Source organism: Mugil cephalus, chromosome 1, assembly GCF_022458985.1.
Source record: "Mugil cephalus isolate CIBA_MC_2020 chromosome 1, CIBA_Mcephalus_1.1, whole genome shotgun sequence".
NCBI classification, from domain to species: Eukaryota; Metazoa; Chordata; class Actinopteri; order Mugiliformes; family Mugilidae; genus Mugil; species Mugil cephalus.
The window spans coordinates 16,270,655-16,292,056 of NC_061770.1; the positions used below are offsets into that span (position 1 = coordinate 16,270,655).

At 44.0% G+C, this 21,402-nt stretch overlaps 2 protein-coding genes across 7 annotated transcripts in view; both read right to left on the reverse strand.

Annotated features, from left to right (window-relative positions):
- fmnl3 (formin-like 3) overlaps nucleotides 1-6,924 on the reverse strand; it is a 28,864-nt gene extending 21,940 nt beyond the window's left edge. For all 6 annotated transcript variants that reach the window (XM_047590617.1, XM_047590599.1, XM_047590608.1 and 3 more), the window contains exon 1: nucleotides 6,349-6,924. In XM_047590617.1, coding sequence (XP_047446573.1) covers nucleotides 6,349-6,462 — 114 coding nt within the window. In that variant the 5' untranslated portion in view covers nucleotides 6,463-6,924. The remainder of the gene's footprint in view (nucleotides 1-6,348) is intronic.
- A 253-nt stretch (nucleotides 6,925-7,177) lies between these two features.
- esyt1a (extended synaptotagmin-like protein 1a) lies at nucleotides 7,178-20,561 on the reverse strand. Its single transcript, XM_047602195.1, has 31 exons — nucleotides 19,624-20,561; nucleotides 18,655-18,696; nucleotides 17,556-17,690; nucleotides 17,247-17,320; nucleotides 16,976-17,048; nucleotides 16,803-16,892; nucleotides 16,664-16,719; nucleotides 15,630-15,750; nucleotides 15,234-15,410; nucleotides 14,632-14,714; nucleotides 14,424-14,472; nucleotides 14,055-14,144; nucleotides 13,038-13,133; nucleotides 12,876-12,947; nucleotides 12,709-12,795; nucleotides 12,373-12,522; nucleotides 12,000-12,182; nucleotides 11,712-11,888; nucleotides 11,538-11,620; nucleotides 11,395-11,443; nucleotides 11,201-11,290; nucleotides 10,608-10,703; nucleotides 10,208-10,279; nucleotides 10,044-10,130; nucleotides 9,782-9,928; nucleotides 9,078-9,208; nucleotides 8,876-8,965; nucleotides 8,643-8,774; nucleotides 8,453-8,558; nucleotides 8,285-8,334; nucleotides 7,178-8,182 (listed from the first exon to the last, which is right to left on the reverse strand). The coding sequence occupies exons 1-31, from the start codon at nucleotides 19,948-19,950 to the stop codon at nucleotides 8,155-8,157; spliced, it is 3,243 nt and encodes a 1,080-aa protein (XP_047458151.1). The 5' UTR covers nucleotides 19,951-20,561; the 3' UTR covers nucleotides 7,178-8,154.
- Between the last annotated feature and the right edge of the window lie 841 nt (nucleotides 20,562-21,402).

Here is a 21,402-nt window from a genome sequence, read left to right on the forward strand (position 1 = left end):
AGAACTGAGAAAAGCAGCTGATGGTCATATTTTAGCACCAGAAGATGGATAGGTGGTTGATGTTGTGCCTTTTTTTGTGTGTTGATTACTAAATCCTTTAATCATCTCATGGACTGACTCATATACAAGCCACAAAAATGGCCAAAAGTCAAAACTTTCTCTTGGCATCTCAAATGATCAAGTGTTAAATCACAGTTAAAGGCAGCAATTCACAGCTGTGGTGTTTCCACTTCTCTCACCCCTATACTGGTCCAGAGCCTGAACCATCTTTAAACTTCTCTCCCTCCAGCCACTGACTTCCATCTTTTGAGTGTGTGACCTCCGCGTCACTCTGCTCAGAGAAACAACTTTCCCCTTGACTGTTTCTTCACTCTTTACAACAAAAAACAAAAACAAACTGACATTCCGCAAGGTGAGAGGAACTTGGTGAAATGCAATAAATCAAGAAGTGACTCCCAGAAACCCATTTGCTGACGCGTCATGTGGCAGTGGTGACCAGCAGTGATAGTTGGGTTCAAGCTACACACCGTTAACATCACAGGGCGTCTTTGATCCTAACGGCCGAAGCCTGAGATAAAGAAGAAAGTGTCCTGAGCTCAAGGTCCATCTGAAGCCAGATGTTCCAAGAATCTTCAGCAGCGAACCAGAAATGCACACATGTTTACATGTTCTTATCTGGGATGTTTTTGAGTTCTGAAACAACAGTGACGTAAAACTACGGAGCAATCGCCCGTACTGTCTTGTAGTGTACGATTTATTTGTGTTTTCTTTACAACTGTATCCAGGAAACGTGAACAAACAAAGGTATCTGCGAGGCTAGGAGCGTCATAAATAAATACGACAACTGATTCTGAGGTTTTTGTTCTTTCCTTCCGAGGCGAACATCCTGTTTGCTCTCCTCCGTGCGTCCGTGTGGGGTCGAGGGAAGCCCCAGCCAACATGAGATATACACATGGAATGCTGGGAATGCAGGTACATGAATGCCTCAATAACTCACACCAGCCAGGCCTTTTAAACATTAGCATTCTTGGGCCTCAGAGGCACAAAAAATGTTGAACCCGTATGCAGATTTTTCTCGTTGGTCTATGTTGAGAGGAGAGAGAGTGAGAATAAAAGCGAAACCCCAAAAAAAAGAAGATTTGCAGAATTTCCAAATCACGTCATACAGTAAGTCCCCTCCCTAAATTTCTCAACATCACTCTGAAGTGTCACTTAGAAATACAGAAGCAGAAACAGGAATCAGCTTCTGCATAACAGCACTGTCATTTAAGACTGACGTCGGATATAATTACATCACTAACGTATACCAGAGACAGGATCCGCTGGCTCTTTAACAGCATTCACGTAAAGAGAGAGCAGCGGCACAAAAGGCACCAGGGGATGAGGCCTCCATTTCTAAAACAACACTGACTGACAGACTCCCTTTTGTATCAGAGGAAACCACTTCTCCAACCTTGCTGCCTTGGTGCAGCTGCACTAGAGCCGCACGCAAACCCCCGCTAACACGCAGACGCACCAAAACACATCCAAAGTCACGTTTTTATGAAGTCAACACACAGCTAATGTGATAAAATGGCCTTTCCCTTTGCTTTTTGTTGGCCTCTGTGGCTTAAAGGAATAATTAAACATTTACATACTTACTTATATATACATATATACAAACATATATACTTACTTTGCTGTTGCAGGGAGTTTACTAAATTTAAAGCTACAGCTAGCAACCGGTTAGCTAAAGACTGGAAACAGGGTTAAAGCACTTGCCTTGACTGTTGTGACCGAAATACAAAGTGTGAACTTTATGTGCTTTTTTTAACTTGCAATCTTGGCTTCTTACCCTGATTTCAAGTGTTTATGCTAAGCTAAGCTAATCGTGGGTAAAGCGTGGGTTTATATTTATCATATACAACTATTCCTTTTAGAAAATCCCTTACTCTTGGTGTAACATACAAGCTACGAGTCCAACATTTCAGTCAAGGTCCTTAACTTGACCTTTGCTTTCTAAAATAAGTAGTGAAGCTCTGGAACTGGCCATAAAAACCAGCACAGATTGGGGAATTGCAGCCTGAGGCTAGACAGACCAGGTGGACGGCCTTGTGCTAACCCCCCCCCCCTTCAGCCTTCGCTGCTGCTCTAAAACCATGTTAACTCTGTGTGTGCGCTCCCATAATCCCCCTCTTCCTGGGACACAGCGGTGGGTGGCTGAGCCAGATGTACACGCTCAACTTAAGTGACGGGACAAACACATTTTCTCCTTTCAGAAACGAGGGATTGCATGGAAAACGAGAGCGGTGTACAAATCGGGCGCATAAAAACAAAAAAATCTGCAGCCGCCATTCAACAAATAAAAATGATTTAGGCTTTCACGTCCAATAAACACATCACACAGCTTGACTCCATTAGTTCCACTTGAGCGGCATCTAGCAGACACAACAGCTTTCTTTAGACTTCAGCCATCAAGAAACAGTGATGTCAGACCAGGGCGCTGGAGTCACATTGTCAGCACGTCTGATTTCACCGCCACTGACATAACCTCTCCATCTGCAGTTTTCCCAACATTTGCTGCCGCTTAATCTTGAGACCTCCTCCTCGAACAATCAAAAGAAACGCTGCAACAACACATCCCTGATCCAGCATGATGCAACTCGATGTCAGAGCAGGAAAGATGTGCGGTGAGTTTAGCAGAGTCAGACGAATCAGTTAGGACGGTTTCCAGTGCAATCAAGTGGTGAAAACAATCCTACGCTGCTCCTGTAACAGCTCTTAAATATGTGTGCGCTGTTGGTAAAGTCATTACAACCATGAACAGTGGCAGGCCGCCAGTTCAAAGAAAATTTTCCTTCTTTGAGTTCTCCTATGGCCTCAGCCCTGACGAGGCCGCAGGAATCCGGCAGCGGGTTGGTGCTCGGTCCTGGAACTTTGAGGATCCCAGGCTTTGAAATGCCACTCACTCACCTCACATCGTTTTCATAAGGACAGCGTCATATGGAGAAAGTTATTTTGTAGTGCGGGCCCACAGTGAGAGTGAATTCGGGGAAAGGGAAGGTAGGAAACACTGACTGGGTGAGTAAATGAGAGGTTCCACTTCCATCTGGAATCGCGCAAAACCCAAGAATAAGTAAGAGTTATCAGGGCAAACAGAGAATAGAGACAGAAGTATGAAAATGGACAATAATTAATAGTTTAGTTATGGTCTTGATGCATCTAGTCTTGGTTAGATAATGGTACGCTATGCACCAGTAGCGGCATGCAGGAGTCTCATTGTTCTCGCTGTGAAGCAAACCAGCCACAACGACCACTGGGTACAATACAATTTCCCCAGTAAAACGAAGGAATAAAATGCCAGACCGATGTTTCCAGACAGAGCTGTGTCTGAGGACGCTGGACAAAAGAGACGAGACGAGAAGGAGTGAGATGATGCCTTTAGCATATGTTGCCGGTCAGACCTGACCCAGGCATTTTATTAGCAAACCGCATAAAGCAGTCGAAGCTAACCCCCCCCCATCCTCCACTGCCCTCGAGCATCTACAATAGAGTGACCCTGCTAAAGTCATTAGCCCAGGGATATTACGCTGGCGAGGTCTGCTGCACCCATGACATCATCACGGGCTGCTGTCATTCCAGCGGGACATCTATGCGCTGTGCCTGAGAGAAGGGTGGGCAGTTCCACCGCCCAGACGCAGGCACGTCCATTTGCACGAGCATGTCATTGTGCCACAGGAAATACAGTGGTCCAGAAGAGGGGAAATTACCCATTTCAAAATACCCATTTATGGAAGCTGCAATGAAGCCAGTTGTGCCCTCGCTAACAAAACCTGAAGAAACAAATGCGCTCAATTTAGAAGACGCAATGTCTCAGAGTTTGTTTGGCACATACCATGTGGCGCTGATACTTTTGAAAGGACACCCAGATCCCTAGCCGCTGGCCGACAGCCAAGCCACAGCCTTGTCTTCCTTGAAAGCTCAGACCACAAAGCTTTTGATGTACCTCTATCTCAAAACAAGTGGCGAGAGGGGCAGGGAGAAGACCGCTGTCTGATAAGGACGCTAAAACACACAAGCACGTTGTTCTTTCTCACAAAGTAAAGGAAATCTGGGGCTATTATGAGGTGGCGTGGGGCAGGGTTAGAGAGGTTGAAAACTTTCCCCACTCAAAAACACAACTGAACTGTTGAGTCTACTGCTCCACGCTTAGGAATCATCTGCTATGCACCACTGAGCATAATAACAGGGACTGGCTTTGTGTTGCAGGGCAGTCATACAACTACAGACTGCTCTTCTCTAGGCAGGATTCTTTTTTTTTTTTTTTAAATTAAAAAAAAGAGTTCCCAGTCTTTCTTTCTGGGAAATGTGACAGCTACAAATCTTTTTTGAATGATTCACCCCTCAGGCACATGGAAAAAGCGTATTCTCATCTAAACTGTCTTTTTATAACCGTCCACTTGCTAAAGAAGTTATCGCGGCAGTGAGCTGTCACAGCGGCGCTTACAGTGTAGTACAGTGCATAATTGTCATAATAGCTGAGATTAAGCACAGCAGTCAACAAGCAGGGGCTGAAAGGCTTCTTGCTGTGCCAGTCTCTTCATATGAGGGCCCTTAATCTGCGGCCGCTGATAGTTCTGGCAGGCAAATAATGGCTTCGTTCCAGGACCACGGAGGGTCCGCGAAGTGTCCAAGAACGAGACTGTGTGAGCAATGCTGCGAAGGATCCCAGCTCTCTGGCACTTGATGCTGTAATTAAGGTCTTAAACAGCTGAGAGACGAGGCTGGGTGTGGCTTTGTTGATATGTGGATTGAGGAGCATAAAATAAGCACCCGTGAGAAATCGCGATGCTACTGTCTGACAAAAAAAGAAAGAAAGACACAGGTAGGATGTCGGCCAAGTTTGAACACATTTGACTTTTTTATTGCTATGCTTCTGTGGTTGTCTGGATTAGTCACCGCGTAACAAAGCAACAAGTAGAGGAAATGTTATCTGTCGCTGTCTGGGTGCACATAGATGCGTGCACCCTTGGAAACCCCAATGAATAATACAATGTGACTAAACATTAGTCAACTGAACGTAACCTGAACATTTTATCACGTTTGATCAGAAGAGATCCAATATGGTTCCCAATCCTCCCGGCCTTACAATGAAGCAGCGTGACCTCTCTTGGCCTCGGCGTTTATGTTACCGCCATCTAAAGTTTTGGTGTATTAGCGTCCCCGTCGAGAGTGAGATGATGAGCAGACTAACGCAACACTCATCACAAAGTGTGAAGCTTTCACGTGGTTGCTTGGCAAAGACACCAGGAAACGCCTGTGACCGACAAACGAAATAGAGTACTGCACAAACCCGGCGCAAAACCACAGCCTTGAGTTTCTCATGTCGAGTTGTATTTGTTGGTAGAGGTATGACTTTGGTACATAAAACGACGTTTAATATCTGATGGCGTGTGGGATGTATGTCATAACACACTATGACTCTTATGATTTAAGGTAATTTTCTTTCATAGGTGGAGAAAAAAAAAACTTCAACACCTTTAGTTTGGAATAATAAAAGCCTTGCACAGAACAATTCCAAGCACACGCGATTGTTCCTGAAAACGACAGCGTGTCTGTAAAGTCCCTTCTCAGAAACCAAAAGAAAAAAAGAAAAAACTCTCCCCTTGACGCAAAAATGACAACTCTCTGTCATCCTCACTGTGCTGATAGACAGTAAAGGTGGGTGTCGACTAGTGTGCTCATTATCACAAAGCGCTCAAACCAGCCCGATGTGGAGGGAGGGAGGAAAGAGGGGAGGAGAGGATTCTTCGGGTGTGGGAGTTTTGGGGGAATTCAGAAAATGTTGTTTTCAGATGGTTTGCCTGCAGCGAATGAAAAAAAAAACACACAACACTCGTCTAAATAAACCCAGACGAAGAATGCTTCGTCAAGGATATATACAGTATAATGACCTTCCTCTCTGCAGGGAAGAACCCCCCCCCACAAAACTCCCACCGTGCCGCGCGCAGTATTTGCCACTTCAGCCAAACGAGGAGTTGTCTGACTTTAGGGGAGACAAAAGAACCGCAGGAGAGGAGAGAAGAGAAGGGGAGAGAAAGGGGGGGACAGCAGGCGGAGAGAATGAGGGGCGGGACGGCACAGGTTTGTTCATTTAATACATCACAGGCTCGTAATGGACGATAAAGTCACAGAAGTGGAACACTTTAACTCAGAAACATTTCAATAAACAGAAACGATCGTGGATGTTTATCGCGGTGGGGCGGTTTAGAAACACAATCACGGTGATTAAAGTAGAAAAAAGAAGAAGAAAAAAATAAATAGCGGAATAACAGCTGCCCCTTTGAAATGAAGTTAATTAGAGCTCACCAAAACGATGGCAAACTTCTCCTCCAGCTCGGTGGGGTCAGGCATGGGCACCTTCAGAGGCATGATGTGATGCTTCATCTCCGACTGGCCATCAACACTCTCTATATTACCCATTTTTCCTCCAGTATAGATATCCTCTTGTCAACTTGCAATCCTTCAGCGGGTTTCAGGGGGGCAATAATCCGATTTTTCTTTTTCTTTTTGTTTTTTGAAAAAATAAAATAAAAATCTCAGGAGTATTCCCACGGTTTCATTTACGGATTAATCCAGATAATCCACAAACCGAGATAAAAAGATGACAGCGCTGTGTTACTGTCCCAAAATGCCATTTACCCTCAATAACGCGTTTAGGTTTACAGTGTCTTCCACTGTAGCTTCCTTTCAAAACATTCAAAAGTTACTACAAAAGTACAGCGGCTTTCTCTTCCAGAAAGTAGTTTCTAATTTGCCGGGCCAATCCATCACTTAATAAACAGATTCCAACCTCCTTAAATAGGTAACTTTCAAACGCCGACCGATAGTTACTTTTTAGTTGCTGCTCAACTTTCTTGGCCACGACGTGTTTCCATTCATTATTGTTGTGTGATCCTGATTAAGTTCTTTGGGTTGGTTTTCTTTTCAGATACCGCCCACAGCTGGAGACGCCGCTCCCATTGGCCACGAACAGGCGTCAATCATTTCATCTGTTCTCCACGCCCCCTCACATCTGCACGGAGGAAGGAATGATGTTTGTAAGCGCTTTACCGCCACCTGGTGGCGAAGTACGGCTATGACTCCCCATCCCAAAAAAAAAAACGGTTGCATTTAAGAAAATCAAAAGACAAAACTGTTTTGATTCGTGAGTGCAAACTTTAATCGACAACTTCAGCAGAGACATGATGATATGTTTAAATTATGTGAAAGCACAGCTGTTTTTTGTTTTTTTTAACACTTATCAGTGTCCAGGTCTTTTCTGTTGAGGTGACAGCAAGTGGGACACGGAAGTTGTCCCATCACTAGCATACGACATTAACTTGAATCTCAAAGTAGTTTTGCTCGGAAAACAATAAAGAAACATGTTGCATTTAGCATTACAAACACTTTAAAAACGCAAAGAAGCATTGTGTTGACACGCCAGCTTGTAATAAGTTTTCTCTTCATAAAAGCACAGTGATTCAGACTCTGTGTTACAGCTGCATACCTCTGTTTTCAGTGGTAAGGTGAGGGTCTTGGTTTGTAATACTCTAATTTATAAAAGTAACGCTCAGAAAGCTCTGGTTAAAACATATAAATCTTCATCTGGAACACATTTCACAAACACTAACAAACTGTGCACAGTTTTGTAATACTTAAGGCAATAATAGAAACATATAAAAACTAAATAATATTCGGAATTGTTTGGAGAGAGTACAAAATTAAAATCTAAGGGGTTTCTTTCAGTTGTGTTGGAGGCTGTAAATCCATGATACACATTCATTTATCAAGATATTAACCACAGTATAGAGTAAGCCCTTTTCAAAAAATAAAATTCATAGGACTTTTACATGCTTTGAAATACACATAACCTTGGTTTGTTGTGCAACACAGTTGCATTATCAAATATCTATTCAGCTAAAATATCTGTTAACACTTTACGAATGATAGGCTTAATGTAAAGTTTCTTCTCATAAATACTGATGGTACCGTGGAGCCGATATGTCTCTTTTTTTTTTTTCTCTTCAGTGATGGTGGAAATTTTAATTTAAGCTGAATATACAAACGCACAAATCACAGATCACAGAAGCAACGTTTATGTTATATAGTTCCAAAGATCAGGCACCGCTTCTTCTAGTTGGTCTCTGCTATCAAATCATACCTAGAAACATAAAAAAATAAAACTGTAGTTTATATGTCCTCGAACAAAGTAACATTTTGAATTTGCTAAACAGTGCTGTTCAGTAGCTCTTTAAATAGTTACCATTGTGCAACGCCGGTCTTGAGGTCAATTTGGTCCAGGTCCAGCTGCAACTGAGGATAAGGAAGGAACGGAAAAGAGTCTTGTGATAATCCAAACAGCACAACAAAGAATTTCATGCAACCTTGGGCAATAACTAACTGCATTTCAGACACGACTGATCATAAATACCTTGCCAATGAGCTCTCGCTCTCTGCTCATAAAGGAGACACTGTTCTTCACAGACAGGTCCAGTCTCCTCTGCATGGACTCCTCGAAAGAAAAATCAAAGTCAAACCTGCAGAGAGAAAGAGAAGGGTGGGAAAAGTTAATTAATATCCTCCCGTTTCACTGACTACAATATTATTATTATATCATTTACCTCTCGTTGAATTCTGGGTTGAGGTCTCTCTTCTTGGTGGCAGTTCTCCTCTTGGTGGTCGCCTTCTTGTCGGGCAGAAGGATGAAGGAGACGTACGGGTCAGCGCCGTCCTTGGAACAGGCTGCCAGGGCTCTGCGGGTGTACAGATTGCACAGGTCACGTTCAGTACATTTGATGGCACCAACTGAAACGAAAAGGTGATGATGAAAGGGTGGTGCGTGCCACGCCCAAACCTGCAGGAGTGGACGATGATGAAAAGCCTGTTCTCTTCTGTGGAATAGCCCACAGTGAGCTTCACTTGTGCGACCGTGTTGGAGCCCTCGCTGAGGGAAAAGACACAGAGGAGAATATTTACTTAAGAGTGCAACAAACACACACACACAACAAATATGCATTGGCTACACAATGGGGCACTGATTCAAATATGTGACTTACACGGGGAATGCACCTCTGTGCCTGAGGTCTAGATGGGACGGATCCCATTTGGGGATGACGTCACCGGCGCCCCCGTCATTGCCCGCTTCCCCCGGAGCCTTGCGACACACAGCCAGCTGAGTGTCTAAAATCTGAACGATATGGAAATCATTAGTAAATGTGCTGCTGCTGCAGCATACTCATGCCTCATCCAGTAAGCTCAGTTCAGCACACATTCAACCTTCATCAGCATCAGCAAGAAAATGAAAGTAAATGAATAGTTAGTTAGTTTAACTTGGCATAAACACTGAAAACGAGGAAACAATTATTACATTTGAAAAAAAAAAAGCTACAGAAGCAGAGAATAAGAAGGCACTTGACTACTCTAATTGTTGTGTATATCCTCATATTACTTCATTTACTTCAATTAACAGTGTCAGATGCTGTTAACCCAATTTGGATGCATCTTTTCATTATTTCAGTTAAAAAAAGAAACAGAGAATAATTACTTCTTGGCAAGATATCCATCGCACATTGGTTCAACATCTGAACCTTTGAAATGGATTTAAATGGAGCCCGTTCTTACTCAAGGGCACTGTGGCGGCTTGTGGTTCGTGCACTGGGGATTGCACAGTTAACTCTCTGGTTTGTGGGCAACACGCTCTACCCATTGATTCACAATGAATGCAAGTTCCAGGGTGCGAAGCACATAGTGTTTCCAGTACCTTAAGTGTGACCCTCAGCAGTATCTGGCTCTCTGGCAGAGCTCCATCCAGACTGAGCCAGCAATCTAGCACCAAGCCCGGCTCAGTCAGCACCTCCTTCAGAGGAAGCGTTAAAGATCCGAGAGCCTGGCCCCAGCTGTGGGAGAGCTAAACAAAGACAGATAAAAAAGACAGTCAGCATAAATAACCCAATGACTGGTGTGAATTAATGTATTTGCTCTAGAGCCGCATAGTTCGGACAAATATCGACAATTGCACTCACCTTGACCGAGAGCGTTTCATCTCTGGGGTCGCGAACCAAAAAGTGAAAGCTTTCATCCCATCGAGGGGATGTGGACCGCTCACAAATCTGGGAGAAGAACCAGCGGAAGCATTTACGACTTTGGTCCGACAGTTTTTATTTTGTATGTTCAGTCATAAAGCTACCTTGGTTTTGTGTGAAACACCTTTGAGGATAACCTCAGCTCCGGCCTTTGGCTCCTTTCCGTTCTTCTTCAACTGAAATGACAAAAAATGAATAAGGCAGTGCCGAAAACATGAACGCATCATCTTCAGAAAGTAACACACAATAAATCAGAAATTAAAACTGTGGTGCAATATGCGGTGCCACACATATTACACAATTAACTACTATGTTGTGATGCTGCATCACGTTGAATTTCCCCTATGTGGGATCAATAAAGGTGCAGCTTATCTTATCTAACATGCAGCTACATTGGCACACTCCAGTGCAAATGCGCTGGCACTAAAAGCAACTATTGTCTTCTCAACAGCCATCGCTTTAAAGAGCAAACAGAACCCAGAGGATTCAGAGACGAGGTCTTACCGGCAGGCCGTGGGCGCGCTCCACGTACACAAACAGCAAAGCCGCTGATGGCACGACCTTGTTCTGATAAGACTGCTGGGACTGAAACTGCAGGATCTGTTGGAAATGGAAATCATGTCACACAGAGAGACAAAAAAAAAAGAGCTGCGGTAAGACCTATTGTGTAAGACGATAGTCATCGTGAAAGTTCCCTTCGCAACGAAACCCAAAAAAATAGCGACATAAACAATTCACACAGAGCATCTGAATAGATCTTTGACAGATCTTTCCTGCTGATTAAAAGCTGTTGTTTTGTGCAAGCAAGCGTAGATAACATGCAAAGCAAAATTCTACTGCAGCTCAGCAATGACATACAAGTAAGGATGTGTTATGAAAAAATTGCCCTTTTATAAGACCTCATAGTAACAATGGCTAAACACTGCATTTTGCACTGAATAATGTGGTCGTCAGTCACACTAGAATTGCATTCAGCTACAATATTACTTCTAAATATAACAGTTAATGCTTTAGGTTTTATTGCAATGATCACATTAACTGTCCGGTTTATTTCTTAGATTTTGTCCAAATAAAACCACCATAAAGGTATGGCTTACCTGCTCCAGTCTGGGTAGGTCAGAAACTCTGGGAAGCCACTCCAGCACCAGGTGAACTCGACCTGACTTCACATCATTGAGAGTGTACCACTACAACAAGAGATGCACAAGGAAAGCGTGTGGGTTATGATGTAAATGTAAACGTTACTGGTTTAATGATCTCTTTCAGTCATTTCAACCACAATGTCACACACCGTATCCATGAATTGTCCGCTGATGATGTCCCGCAGGCTCAGCTTGAACCTGGAGAGCCAAGCGTCCATAAATACTTGATTGTTTTTTCTGAACATTTACCTTGGGTCACAAAAGCAGCTTTATTTGTAACGTCAGGACGCACCTGCCGAGGAAGTCGTCCTGATCGATGTCCTTATCGAACAACTCGAACTGGATCTCTTGACCTGGCAGCTGGGTCAAAATCACCTGTGTCAAAGGAAAAAAAAATTAATCCAAAACGAGTGAATAATCACCAGAGGAGTGGAAAAGCTGCAAATGGCATGAGAAGGGAGAATACCTCATAGAGCTCGTTCCAGACCGGATTGAGGTTCTCTTTGATGGTGTGACTGCGGAAGGTTATACCAGCCACGCGGATCTTGACATAGGGGTCGCTTTTCCCCTTCACCATGCCTCCCATGAAGTTGTCCTTGGCTATGAGGTTCTGGGCCTCCACCAGATGGATTCGCAACACTCCCTGCAGGCACATCAGAGACAGGGAATCTTAACGCAGCAAAGGGCGTGAGAGTGGTGTCTGCTGCTCTTCAGCTCTATGGAAATATTTTATTTTATTTTATTTTTTTTTTACCTCTGTTGCAAACTCTGGATCGGGTGTGGTGTGCTGCGGGCGTGTGGGTTGAGGTTTTGATAAGCCGCCGGGACCCAACGGGTTCGGCTCTGACAGGTTTCCTCCCTGACCAACCCCAGAGCCCGAGGCTGAAGGACGAGGAGACGGAGTGGTGGGAGTGGTGTCGTCGCTCAGCCACAAAACCTAACGGGAAACAAAGAGGGTCGCCGTCATTCAGGAAATTACTCAGTGAGAGCGACATGATGCAGGTTTGGTAACATTTTTGCCAGTAAGGGTTCGAATACACTGAAGTTCACCTTCACACACTCTGATTTACTACAGTGTGCGTCTGTGCACAAACTGTGGAGTGTTAGTGCATGTGTGAAATGCTGACCCTAAGCACAGCTTTTATGTAAATGCGGCTGGCTGAGCCCGAATTCTCCAGCTGGAACCACTGGTCCATGGTGAGTTCAGGGGTCTCCAGAAGACGTGTGAGAGGGATCGTCAGATTTCCCAGGGGCAGAGTGCGGTCATCATCCTTCACCTGAGAGAAAAATGACGACAGGTGACACGGGAGCAGCAGTATCAGCTGAGAAGGTGTGCAGCATATAGAAATGACACGGGCCATTGGCTGTTGTGTGTCAGGTGTGCTAATAAGCTGTTATCTTGGGAGCAACTTTGTGTGAAATCGATTCTGACAGCTTAATTGAGGTGTTACTTATGATTTAACCTGAATGTCAATATCTTGTTTGCGAGGATCCTGGATGAAGAAGGTGAAAGCATCCTCCCACGCAGGGCTGTTGGTCCCGTAGCAAGTCTGCAGAAGAGGAGAGAAAACATGAATTATCTGAGTTTTTAATGTGAGACACGAAGGATTGGTTCTCTTTTTATTCTCACCTTGCTCTCTTTAGTTGTATCCTGAATGGAAATCTGCACCATTGGACTCGGGTCCTTATTACCCTTTCTCATCTACGACACATTTGATACGTCAACAGGGAGTGGTGACACGTCAAGATTTTACACACACACACCACAAGAATGAAATACTGGCAATCTTACAGGCAGTTCATAGGCTTGGTCAAGATAGACGGCTAAGATGGCAGCCGACAGAGGTTCGGCTGTCTTACTGGACACGTTCTGGTTCTTCTGTATCACCTGGTAAGAGAACAGCAACGAGAAGAGCATGTGAGGAAAATTATCTCGGACCCTAAATGGATTAGACTGTTGTCAGTAACTTTATTCTGTCTGAGGGGAGCTTTGTCTGGGTGAAACAGAACAGAAAAAGAGAGATTGCTGCACATTCACACACACTAGTGTTTGGCCAGGTTTGGTATATAAACTATGACATATATCATCATGGCTACCTTCCTAATATCGTCGAGGATCATTAAAGTCTGTCTAAGTCTAAGTCTCCCTTGTGCCTCCAAAGCAGTTGTGAGTTGTGAATTGTGTGGGTTGGAGGCCTTTGGGTCCTGTGGGTTTAGGGGAGGGGCCTCAACCCACAGGGATCATGTTTTTTTCCAGTGTATCCCACGGATACTTGATCAGTTTGGGATCTAGTGAATTTGGAGGCCGAGTCAGCACTTGTTTTTCATGTTTGTTGAGTTGTTCCTAAACCATTTTTGGCTGCTGCCTTCAAGGAGTGTCATTGCTATGGAGTTGGGGTCGCCTGGTCTGGTCTAGGTGGGTGGTGCATGTCTAAATTACATCCACATGAATGCCAGGTCCAAAAGTTTCCCAGCTGAACATTGTATCGTCACAAGCTGGTCAGTGTCATTGACTCCTGTCAATGGTTTTAATGTTGTGGCTGATCGGCGTAAGTCATAGAGTCTCTAGCTTGTTGTCTGTTCATTCGATTTTTATTTGATTATTAATGATTTAAAAATGTTATAGTTTGCAATCTTTCACTATTTTCAGTCTCTCTATTTTGTCAATTAAAGGAAAAACAAAACATAAACTAATGAATGAATGTCATGAATTGCTCTGTAAACATAAAACAATCAAAAAACTATCTTCGCTCTTGCTGCTGACTGAGCAGAACGACACGGACCCTGTTTGTCAAAGCTGTAGCCTCACCTCGCTCAGTCTGTCAGCAGAGGCCAGCAGAGAGAGCCACTCCAGCCGGAGGTGAACGCTGCCAGATGGGACGTCCCTCAGATTGAACCACTGAACAAATAACAGAACAGGCGGCTCATTAAACACACCATTTTCTCATGTGGCGGATTCCTTTGAGTCTGACCAGGATGGCATGATGTAGCATTGTGAGATCACGAGGAGGCACATGGTGTGTCCAGTGTCACATGCTGACAGGATTAGAGATTCTTAGAAAATGTTTCAAAACAAGACGCTGCTATAACTTTATTAGATGCTGGTAACAACACTATCAATACACTACATTATCACACATGTTGTTTTTTTTTAACCCTCCCAAGTATTAATACTCACATCATCCACCACTCGGGCCTTCTTTACAATGTCAAGATCCACCTTAACCCTGAGAGAGACACACACGGAGAAAGACACACGGAGAGAATGAATATAGAACATTTAAATATCCAGCAGATTTATAACGCAGCATGAGAAGAAGCAGATATGGGAATGATATGAGAAGCACAAAGAGACAGAGTAAAATGAATGAGAATGAACAAGCTACCTCCCCAGGAAGTCATCCTGGTCTGGGTCTTTGTCAAACACTTCCACTTCCAACTCCTGACCAGGTACTTCATGGACAATCACCTGACACATATACACACATAAATGGACAGATACACAGTACACACACAAATATAGATACAGCCACACATGACTTAATAACACAAGGTCATGCAAACAGAATGCCAACGGCAGGAGCTTTTCACCGTTGTGCTGGGTAGATGTGATTAATTTAGTATCTATAATATTTGGTCACATTTTTGAGAGACTGAAAGGAAACAGAAATGAGAAAGCAGTTTTTGCAAGAGCCGTTTATCTTGGAAACCGCCGCTTCCTGCTACCACAGGAGTAGATAAAATCTCCACAAAACTGTTTATCTCTGAAGCACCAATGGTATGTTTACTATCAAACTTCAGTGCGAATTATACCAAGCCAGGAAACCAGCATGAAACTTTAACGTTTTGCACACAAACTAGTAGAAGCTGCAGCACTAATATATATATATATATACATATATATACAAAAATATATATCAATGCAAAGTTGTTCATCACACTTTTTTTTCAGCTTTGAGTGCAGCTTCGTCACTCTCTGTCCTCTCACCTCAAACATTTCTCTCCACTGCGGGTTCAGATTGCTGTCCACGTGATGAGAGGTGAAGATCTGGGTCCCTACGCGGACGACGGCGTACGGGTCCGACTTCCCATCGATTAATCCTTTGATTACCGTGTCTTTTGCAGTCAGGTCCTCAGCCTCCAGCAGGTGGATGCGCACGACTCCCTAGCATGTGGACACACATACACACAAGTGCAAAAAAAAAAAAAAAAAACTCTAAATGTCAGTCAAACAGCTGCCGCTTCAGAAATTCATCCATGTTATTATTCACAATGTGATCCGAAGGCTACGCGTAACTTGTAATTAACATGCTCAGACAGATCTGCTTCAGTCTATGCGGGGCCATGTTTCTCCAGGCCATTCATTAAAGACAGAGACAGTTACCCTTGGGAGAGGGGAGCGGAGCTGCGCAACGTGCAGGTCGGCCACCAAGGGAATAGTGAGACGATTGGGGAGCACCAGGTGGGAGGCTATAGCATCCATTATCATAGTGTCCGAAATGGCACTGCAAATGAATGCAAGGATGATGTTTGGAGATGGAAAGGGAAGGAACATACAGACAGACAGAGAGAGGCAATACACCGCTGCTGACTATGCGTCCATGCATGCGTAACATGAAGTCATGTTGTCATCTGAAGTAGGAATACAATTAAAATAATGACAAACTGTCATTGAAAGCATTGCCAAAGGGAGTACAGAGTGTGTTATGCCCCTGACAATGCTTTAATTGTATTTTCACATAACTACATTATACTGTATAAGAACACACAAGGTGTTCAGATCAGCTAATATACACTGAATGAAAGCATTAGCTCATTTTCATATTCCATAATATTGTTTATATAGAATATAATGCGGCTCTGAATATAAAGTTATGGACTGATAATACAATATGTTGAACAAGACCACCAGTGAGACATTAAGTACATTAAGTAAGACATTGAGTTCTAACAAACAAATGAAAAGAACAGAAGGCGGAAAAACAGTTAATCTCAACACTTTCTCTTTGTAACTGCAAATAATTATAATATGAATATAATTCATGTAAATGCTAAGTAGTTTTATAAAACAGTTAGAAATTGGTATGTTGGCACGGGGCTATTTTCATACTGAATACAGGACCAGAACAGTCTCATGAGTCCAGTGTCATAACAGAGAGCACTAACAGACAATTCTTCCTTTGATATGTTTAATGTTATTTTGTTTTATTGAAGGACTACACCTCACTCATCCTTTAAGGAGGTGAGTACACAGATCTGAATAGACACGCACAAACACGTATGCTCTGTTGTCTGCTTCAGTTTGTTTTGGAACTCCTCTGTGGTTCTGGCATCTGAATAAATAATGAATTCTATGAAATGTATGCCGGATTTCCAAAAACAGCGCCACCACCAAAGCCCTGTGTCGTGTGAACTCACTTCAATCCGGGAATGTCCAACAGGTTGGTGATTCCAGTCCAGTTGATGTCCAGTTTCTACACGTATGATGCAGATAAAACCAAAGGGATTAAACATCGGCCCTGGGTAACGACACGGTGCAAAGGTAAGAAACACTCACAGGCCTGCGGATGAAGAACATTGTAATGGCTCCAACCAGTGGCACATCTCCAATCAGAGGCTCAAGGATCACACGCAGCTTACCGTGGAGCTGCACAGAGAAAATCTCATGTTGAAAATGCGTTTTCAAGCCACCTAATTCCAACTAACAATGCGAGAAAAGACTCTTTATACCTGGATTCCTTTCACTCCAGCTTTGCAGAAGTACTTTTTGATCTCCACATTGATCTCAACATCACCAGCGTAGCTGTAATGTAAGAGCATGCAAGAGTGACACTTGTCTAAAGACAAATGTTTAATCAAGGGAAGCAGCTGAGATGTGATAGAGGCATTTTGTGTTTCCTGTTAAGTAAACACTGATCTGTTTTTACAGACGAGGACAAGCCCATGTGTAGAAAACTTAATTGCACTGCAATTGAAGACTGGTCTGGTTGTGATGCATTACCTCAGGTACAAATCCAACATAACCTGTCTCTTGTCGTTTTCCGTATGAGCCTTTACGCCAGTCACCTTCAAAGCCTGTGAACACAGCAGGTGCTTTTAAACAAGGCGAACAAGGCTTGTAGGAATCACATTAGCAAAGATGCTAATGAATATCATCATTCGCTGTAATGCATTCGTCACCCCTTTTAGACTTATAATGAACTGCACAGCGAGACGAATACACGGTGACTGATTGAATCTTCTTGGTCGTGGCGCATTTAAAATCTGTACGGTCGCAGTCAAATTGTTTTGTCAGGCCTTTTTCTAATACCTTGTCTCCTATGTTGACTTTGGTGAAGCTGAGAGTCTGCAGGTGGATGTTGGAGGCACGGATGGCAGGAGCAATGGTTTCCAGCAGCAGCTTCTCCAGATATTGGCCTGCAAAGGGCCAAGCCTGCTGCAGGATCTGCACAACACATGGGCCATCTGTTATCGGTCTGATTAATACAATCAGTATATAAATGTGTAACCAAATGTGACTTAACTCTGCATCCATCGTCGTATAACTAAGTTTAAATGAAATCTAATGGCAGACCTAATCTGTGGTGAAAAACACTGGTGATGAACTGAAGCCCCTCGGTGTGTTTTCCTGGCCTGCACTCAGCCTCACATTGGTGTTAGCTTTGTCATTTAAGTGTGAGATGAGTCAGAGGTGTTAGCTGCTGCTCACCAATCCTCTGACCTCTATACACAGATTGGTGATGCTACCAAGCTGCAGTTACAAGCAGTTTAGTTTTGTGTATTTCAGAGTTATGGATGTGTATTAAATGGGCCCATAAAAGGGAAACTCCTTTCATGCTTTGTCTCGTGAATTCCTCATGAGACAAATTTCTGTAAGCCGTCAAATACAGTGAAAGGTGAGGACACTGTGTGCCTGATGGGTGAGCAGCTGGATCACATGTCAGGAAACCCGCAGGGTAGACGTGGGCTGGGTGTACGATGAGTTCAGCAAATTGCCATCCCACTATCTGTGCTGCTGTCACCGAGTTCAGTCCATTTTTTTTTTTTTCCCCCTCCAGAGGGGACATTTCTTATTATTAGTATTCATATCCATGTGCCGGCGCTGATGCGAGCTTACTGCACTGACAGAGACAAAGTAGCGGCGATATGATCTGAGAGGCTCTCCCTGCCACTTAATTACACCAGTAGATTGTCTGCTCTGGTCGGGGAAGTTGCAACCGGAGCCGGGTCAGTTAAAGTCCACAGAAGTGGTCTTTTAATATTGAATGTGAGGAGGCATTGTAGCTGGTTCCGTGGCTAACCAAGTGAGTCATACCTTATGTCGAAATACTTAGCTGTTTCCTCTGCTTTTCTAAAAGCACAGCTGAATGAGGCAGAGCATAGGCGAGCATTTGAAAAGGCTGACATACCTTATTTAGCCACTCCACTTTCTCCACATCTGGGAAGCTGACCTGTGGACGGTACGACAAGGAGGTGTAAAATGACCTATAGTTTTTAACAGTACAGTCAAAATACTTAGTTATGGAAACTATTCCATTCCATGGGGGGGGGGGGGGGGGTCTTGTATGAGTTCAGTTTTTCACTTGCTTGAGCTATACTCACATATTTCTGCCTGTTAGACATCCACCCATACATTAAGACACTTAAATAATAAGTAGAGAGAGGTTGCAAGGTCTATTTTTGTCAAAAAAATAACATAATCAGGAAGCCATTAACCACACACTGCAACACCACACATCATATCTCAAGATCAGTCCTCTCTGTCCCCAAAACAGGCACAACACACACACACATACACACACATACACACACACACACACACACACACACACACACACACACACACACACACACACACGTAGCCATTCTCTCTCGCTCTCTATCCAGATATGGTGGTCCTGGTAACTGCCTTTGCTCTGTTCTGAGGGATGTTTATGAGTCATCACGTTTTTGGAGCCCGTTAATGTCAACAGCAGTTCCACAGAAGCAGAACGGAAAGAGGAAACCCACGGTGAATATCTCTCTTAATGCAGCTGAAATCTGTGTTTCAACATCACTGCCGTGTATATCACCTAAGGTACACAGATCAGACATTTTAATTCACATTCCTCAGAAGCTGCGACTATTTCCTCGGGCGGTGCAAGTTAGAAATGCATACATTTTTGGGGAAATACAGATGAGGGGTATGCAAATACTTAAACGTACAGAGCAGGTTTGCCATGAAGCAAAAGTATCATTGTATTTTTCATGCGTAATAAGTCTGGAGCTTCTAAACAACTACTGTGCTCCTACACTATTAGTGAGTGACATGTTCCAGATGTGGCATTCAGCGTGCGCCGCAGAGAACGACCACAGTGCAGAAGGTGTGTCAGGCTTACCCAGGGAGGCAGATCTCTTTTGGTTCTGAAAACCTTCTCAGTGGTGAATGCCTTCTCGTTCTCCAGAAGGTACATGGCAGACTTGAGCCTCATCGTCTTCTCGGCTCGACCGTGTTTCCATCCTATGTAGATCATCAAAACCAGCAGCACGACGCTGATGCTGAAGCCGTAGTATCCGGCCAGGTACACCGGCACGAGAGCGCCCAGGCATTTCGCAAACGACCACAGCACGGACACTGCGCGTTCAGCCGGGGGCTGGCTCGGAGAGGCCGGGGCTGCAGGCGCCGTGCCCCTGCCCATGCCAGGCTCTGCATCGGCGGTTGGCATGGCAAGATTGGTTTGTCTTCGCAAGCTCGACCTGGCCTTCGGCTTTTCTGCCTCTGAGACCGAGTGGCAAGCGCCAGTGAACACTTACCGCCGTTCAATTGCGGAAACCATCGACCATCGATCAGCGGTAAACTACAGGCTTTGGGCGGTTAAATCATGATCACGACTTTTCTTCGGAGCGCTCTCCCTCAGTTCCGCAGGACACTTCAGCGGGCTGTTCCATTTACGTGTAAGGCTCCTCTCTGGGCAAGCACAGACCGAGACCCGAGAGGGCGGGCGCAGCTTCAAGCCCTCCTTCACATGAAATCCGACAGAAACCTAAACCCTAGAATTAACTTTGAGCGTCACAGTCGGCGGACTCGGGCGGAGCGAGTGCGCGGCTGCATGCAAAAGCGAGCGGATATTTACTCTATTTGAAGGCACCAGATGACACAGTCACTTCGGGGCGACATGATCAAGAAGCGTAACCCCGTCTAGTTTATCGCAAAAAAACCTGCCGCACAGGCTGCTCAGCCCGTTATCTGTTTTTCACATAATCTGAATAAATCCTCCGATGTGCGCAAGCGCTCATCTCCACTGCAGCAGCTTTTTACCACTGAGCATGACAGCACCAACAGGTTCATTGAGAGAAATGTGCATTGGTTCCTGTGCGAGGTTCTGCAGGGCTTCAGAGCACAGTTTGTCCTCCTGACACTTTCAGGATGTGCGCCAACGTCAATGTTTGCTCACCCATCAGAGGCTAGTAAAATTAGCTTCTTCTTTTTTTTTTTTTTTCCAAAGCAGAATCTGTCATTTTATTATGTGTGCTTTTTCCACTTGGTCCTCGGCCTCAAACAGACCAGGCTTTAAATAGACCTCTCGTTGCCTGGATACAGCCAGTTATCAGCCTTTGCTAGGGGAGTGAAGAGTCTAATAATCATGTGTGTACACAGACTGCCAGCACGAAGAACATGAGCTCTTACCAGGTCCTGAGTGGTATGGCCTAAAAGCAACAAAACCATATACTGTTCTAGATTTAGAGAAAATAATTTCACAACAGTGTGTTATTTCCCATTTCAAATATCGCACAATGCTGCATCTGTTCTTAAAACCATGTGTATTTTTGACATTTCCAACTGCTGTAGCCAGGTATTTCCTCACCTTGATTGAGTATTTCTTATTTGAAACTGACAGTGTTCACCCAAATATCTGTTGATTTTCAAAGAAAGAAAATTGCCTCTCCTTCTCATACCTTTTACACATCACATCTCTATTAAACACGTTAGCACGAAAAATTAGTCAGAACAAATAATCTGTGAGCAGCCTTTTTTCTTCTCCTTAAATCTATCTGAATTGAACTTTACTCATGAGCTGTGTGCCCATTTAAAAGCGATCCATCGTCCCCCAACAGAGACAAAGGCTCTGTCATCCAAAAATGATTTGATTCATACAATGCCCTCATGCTCAGATTAT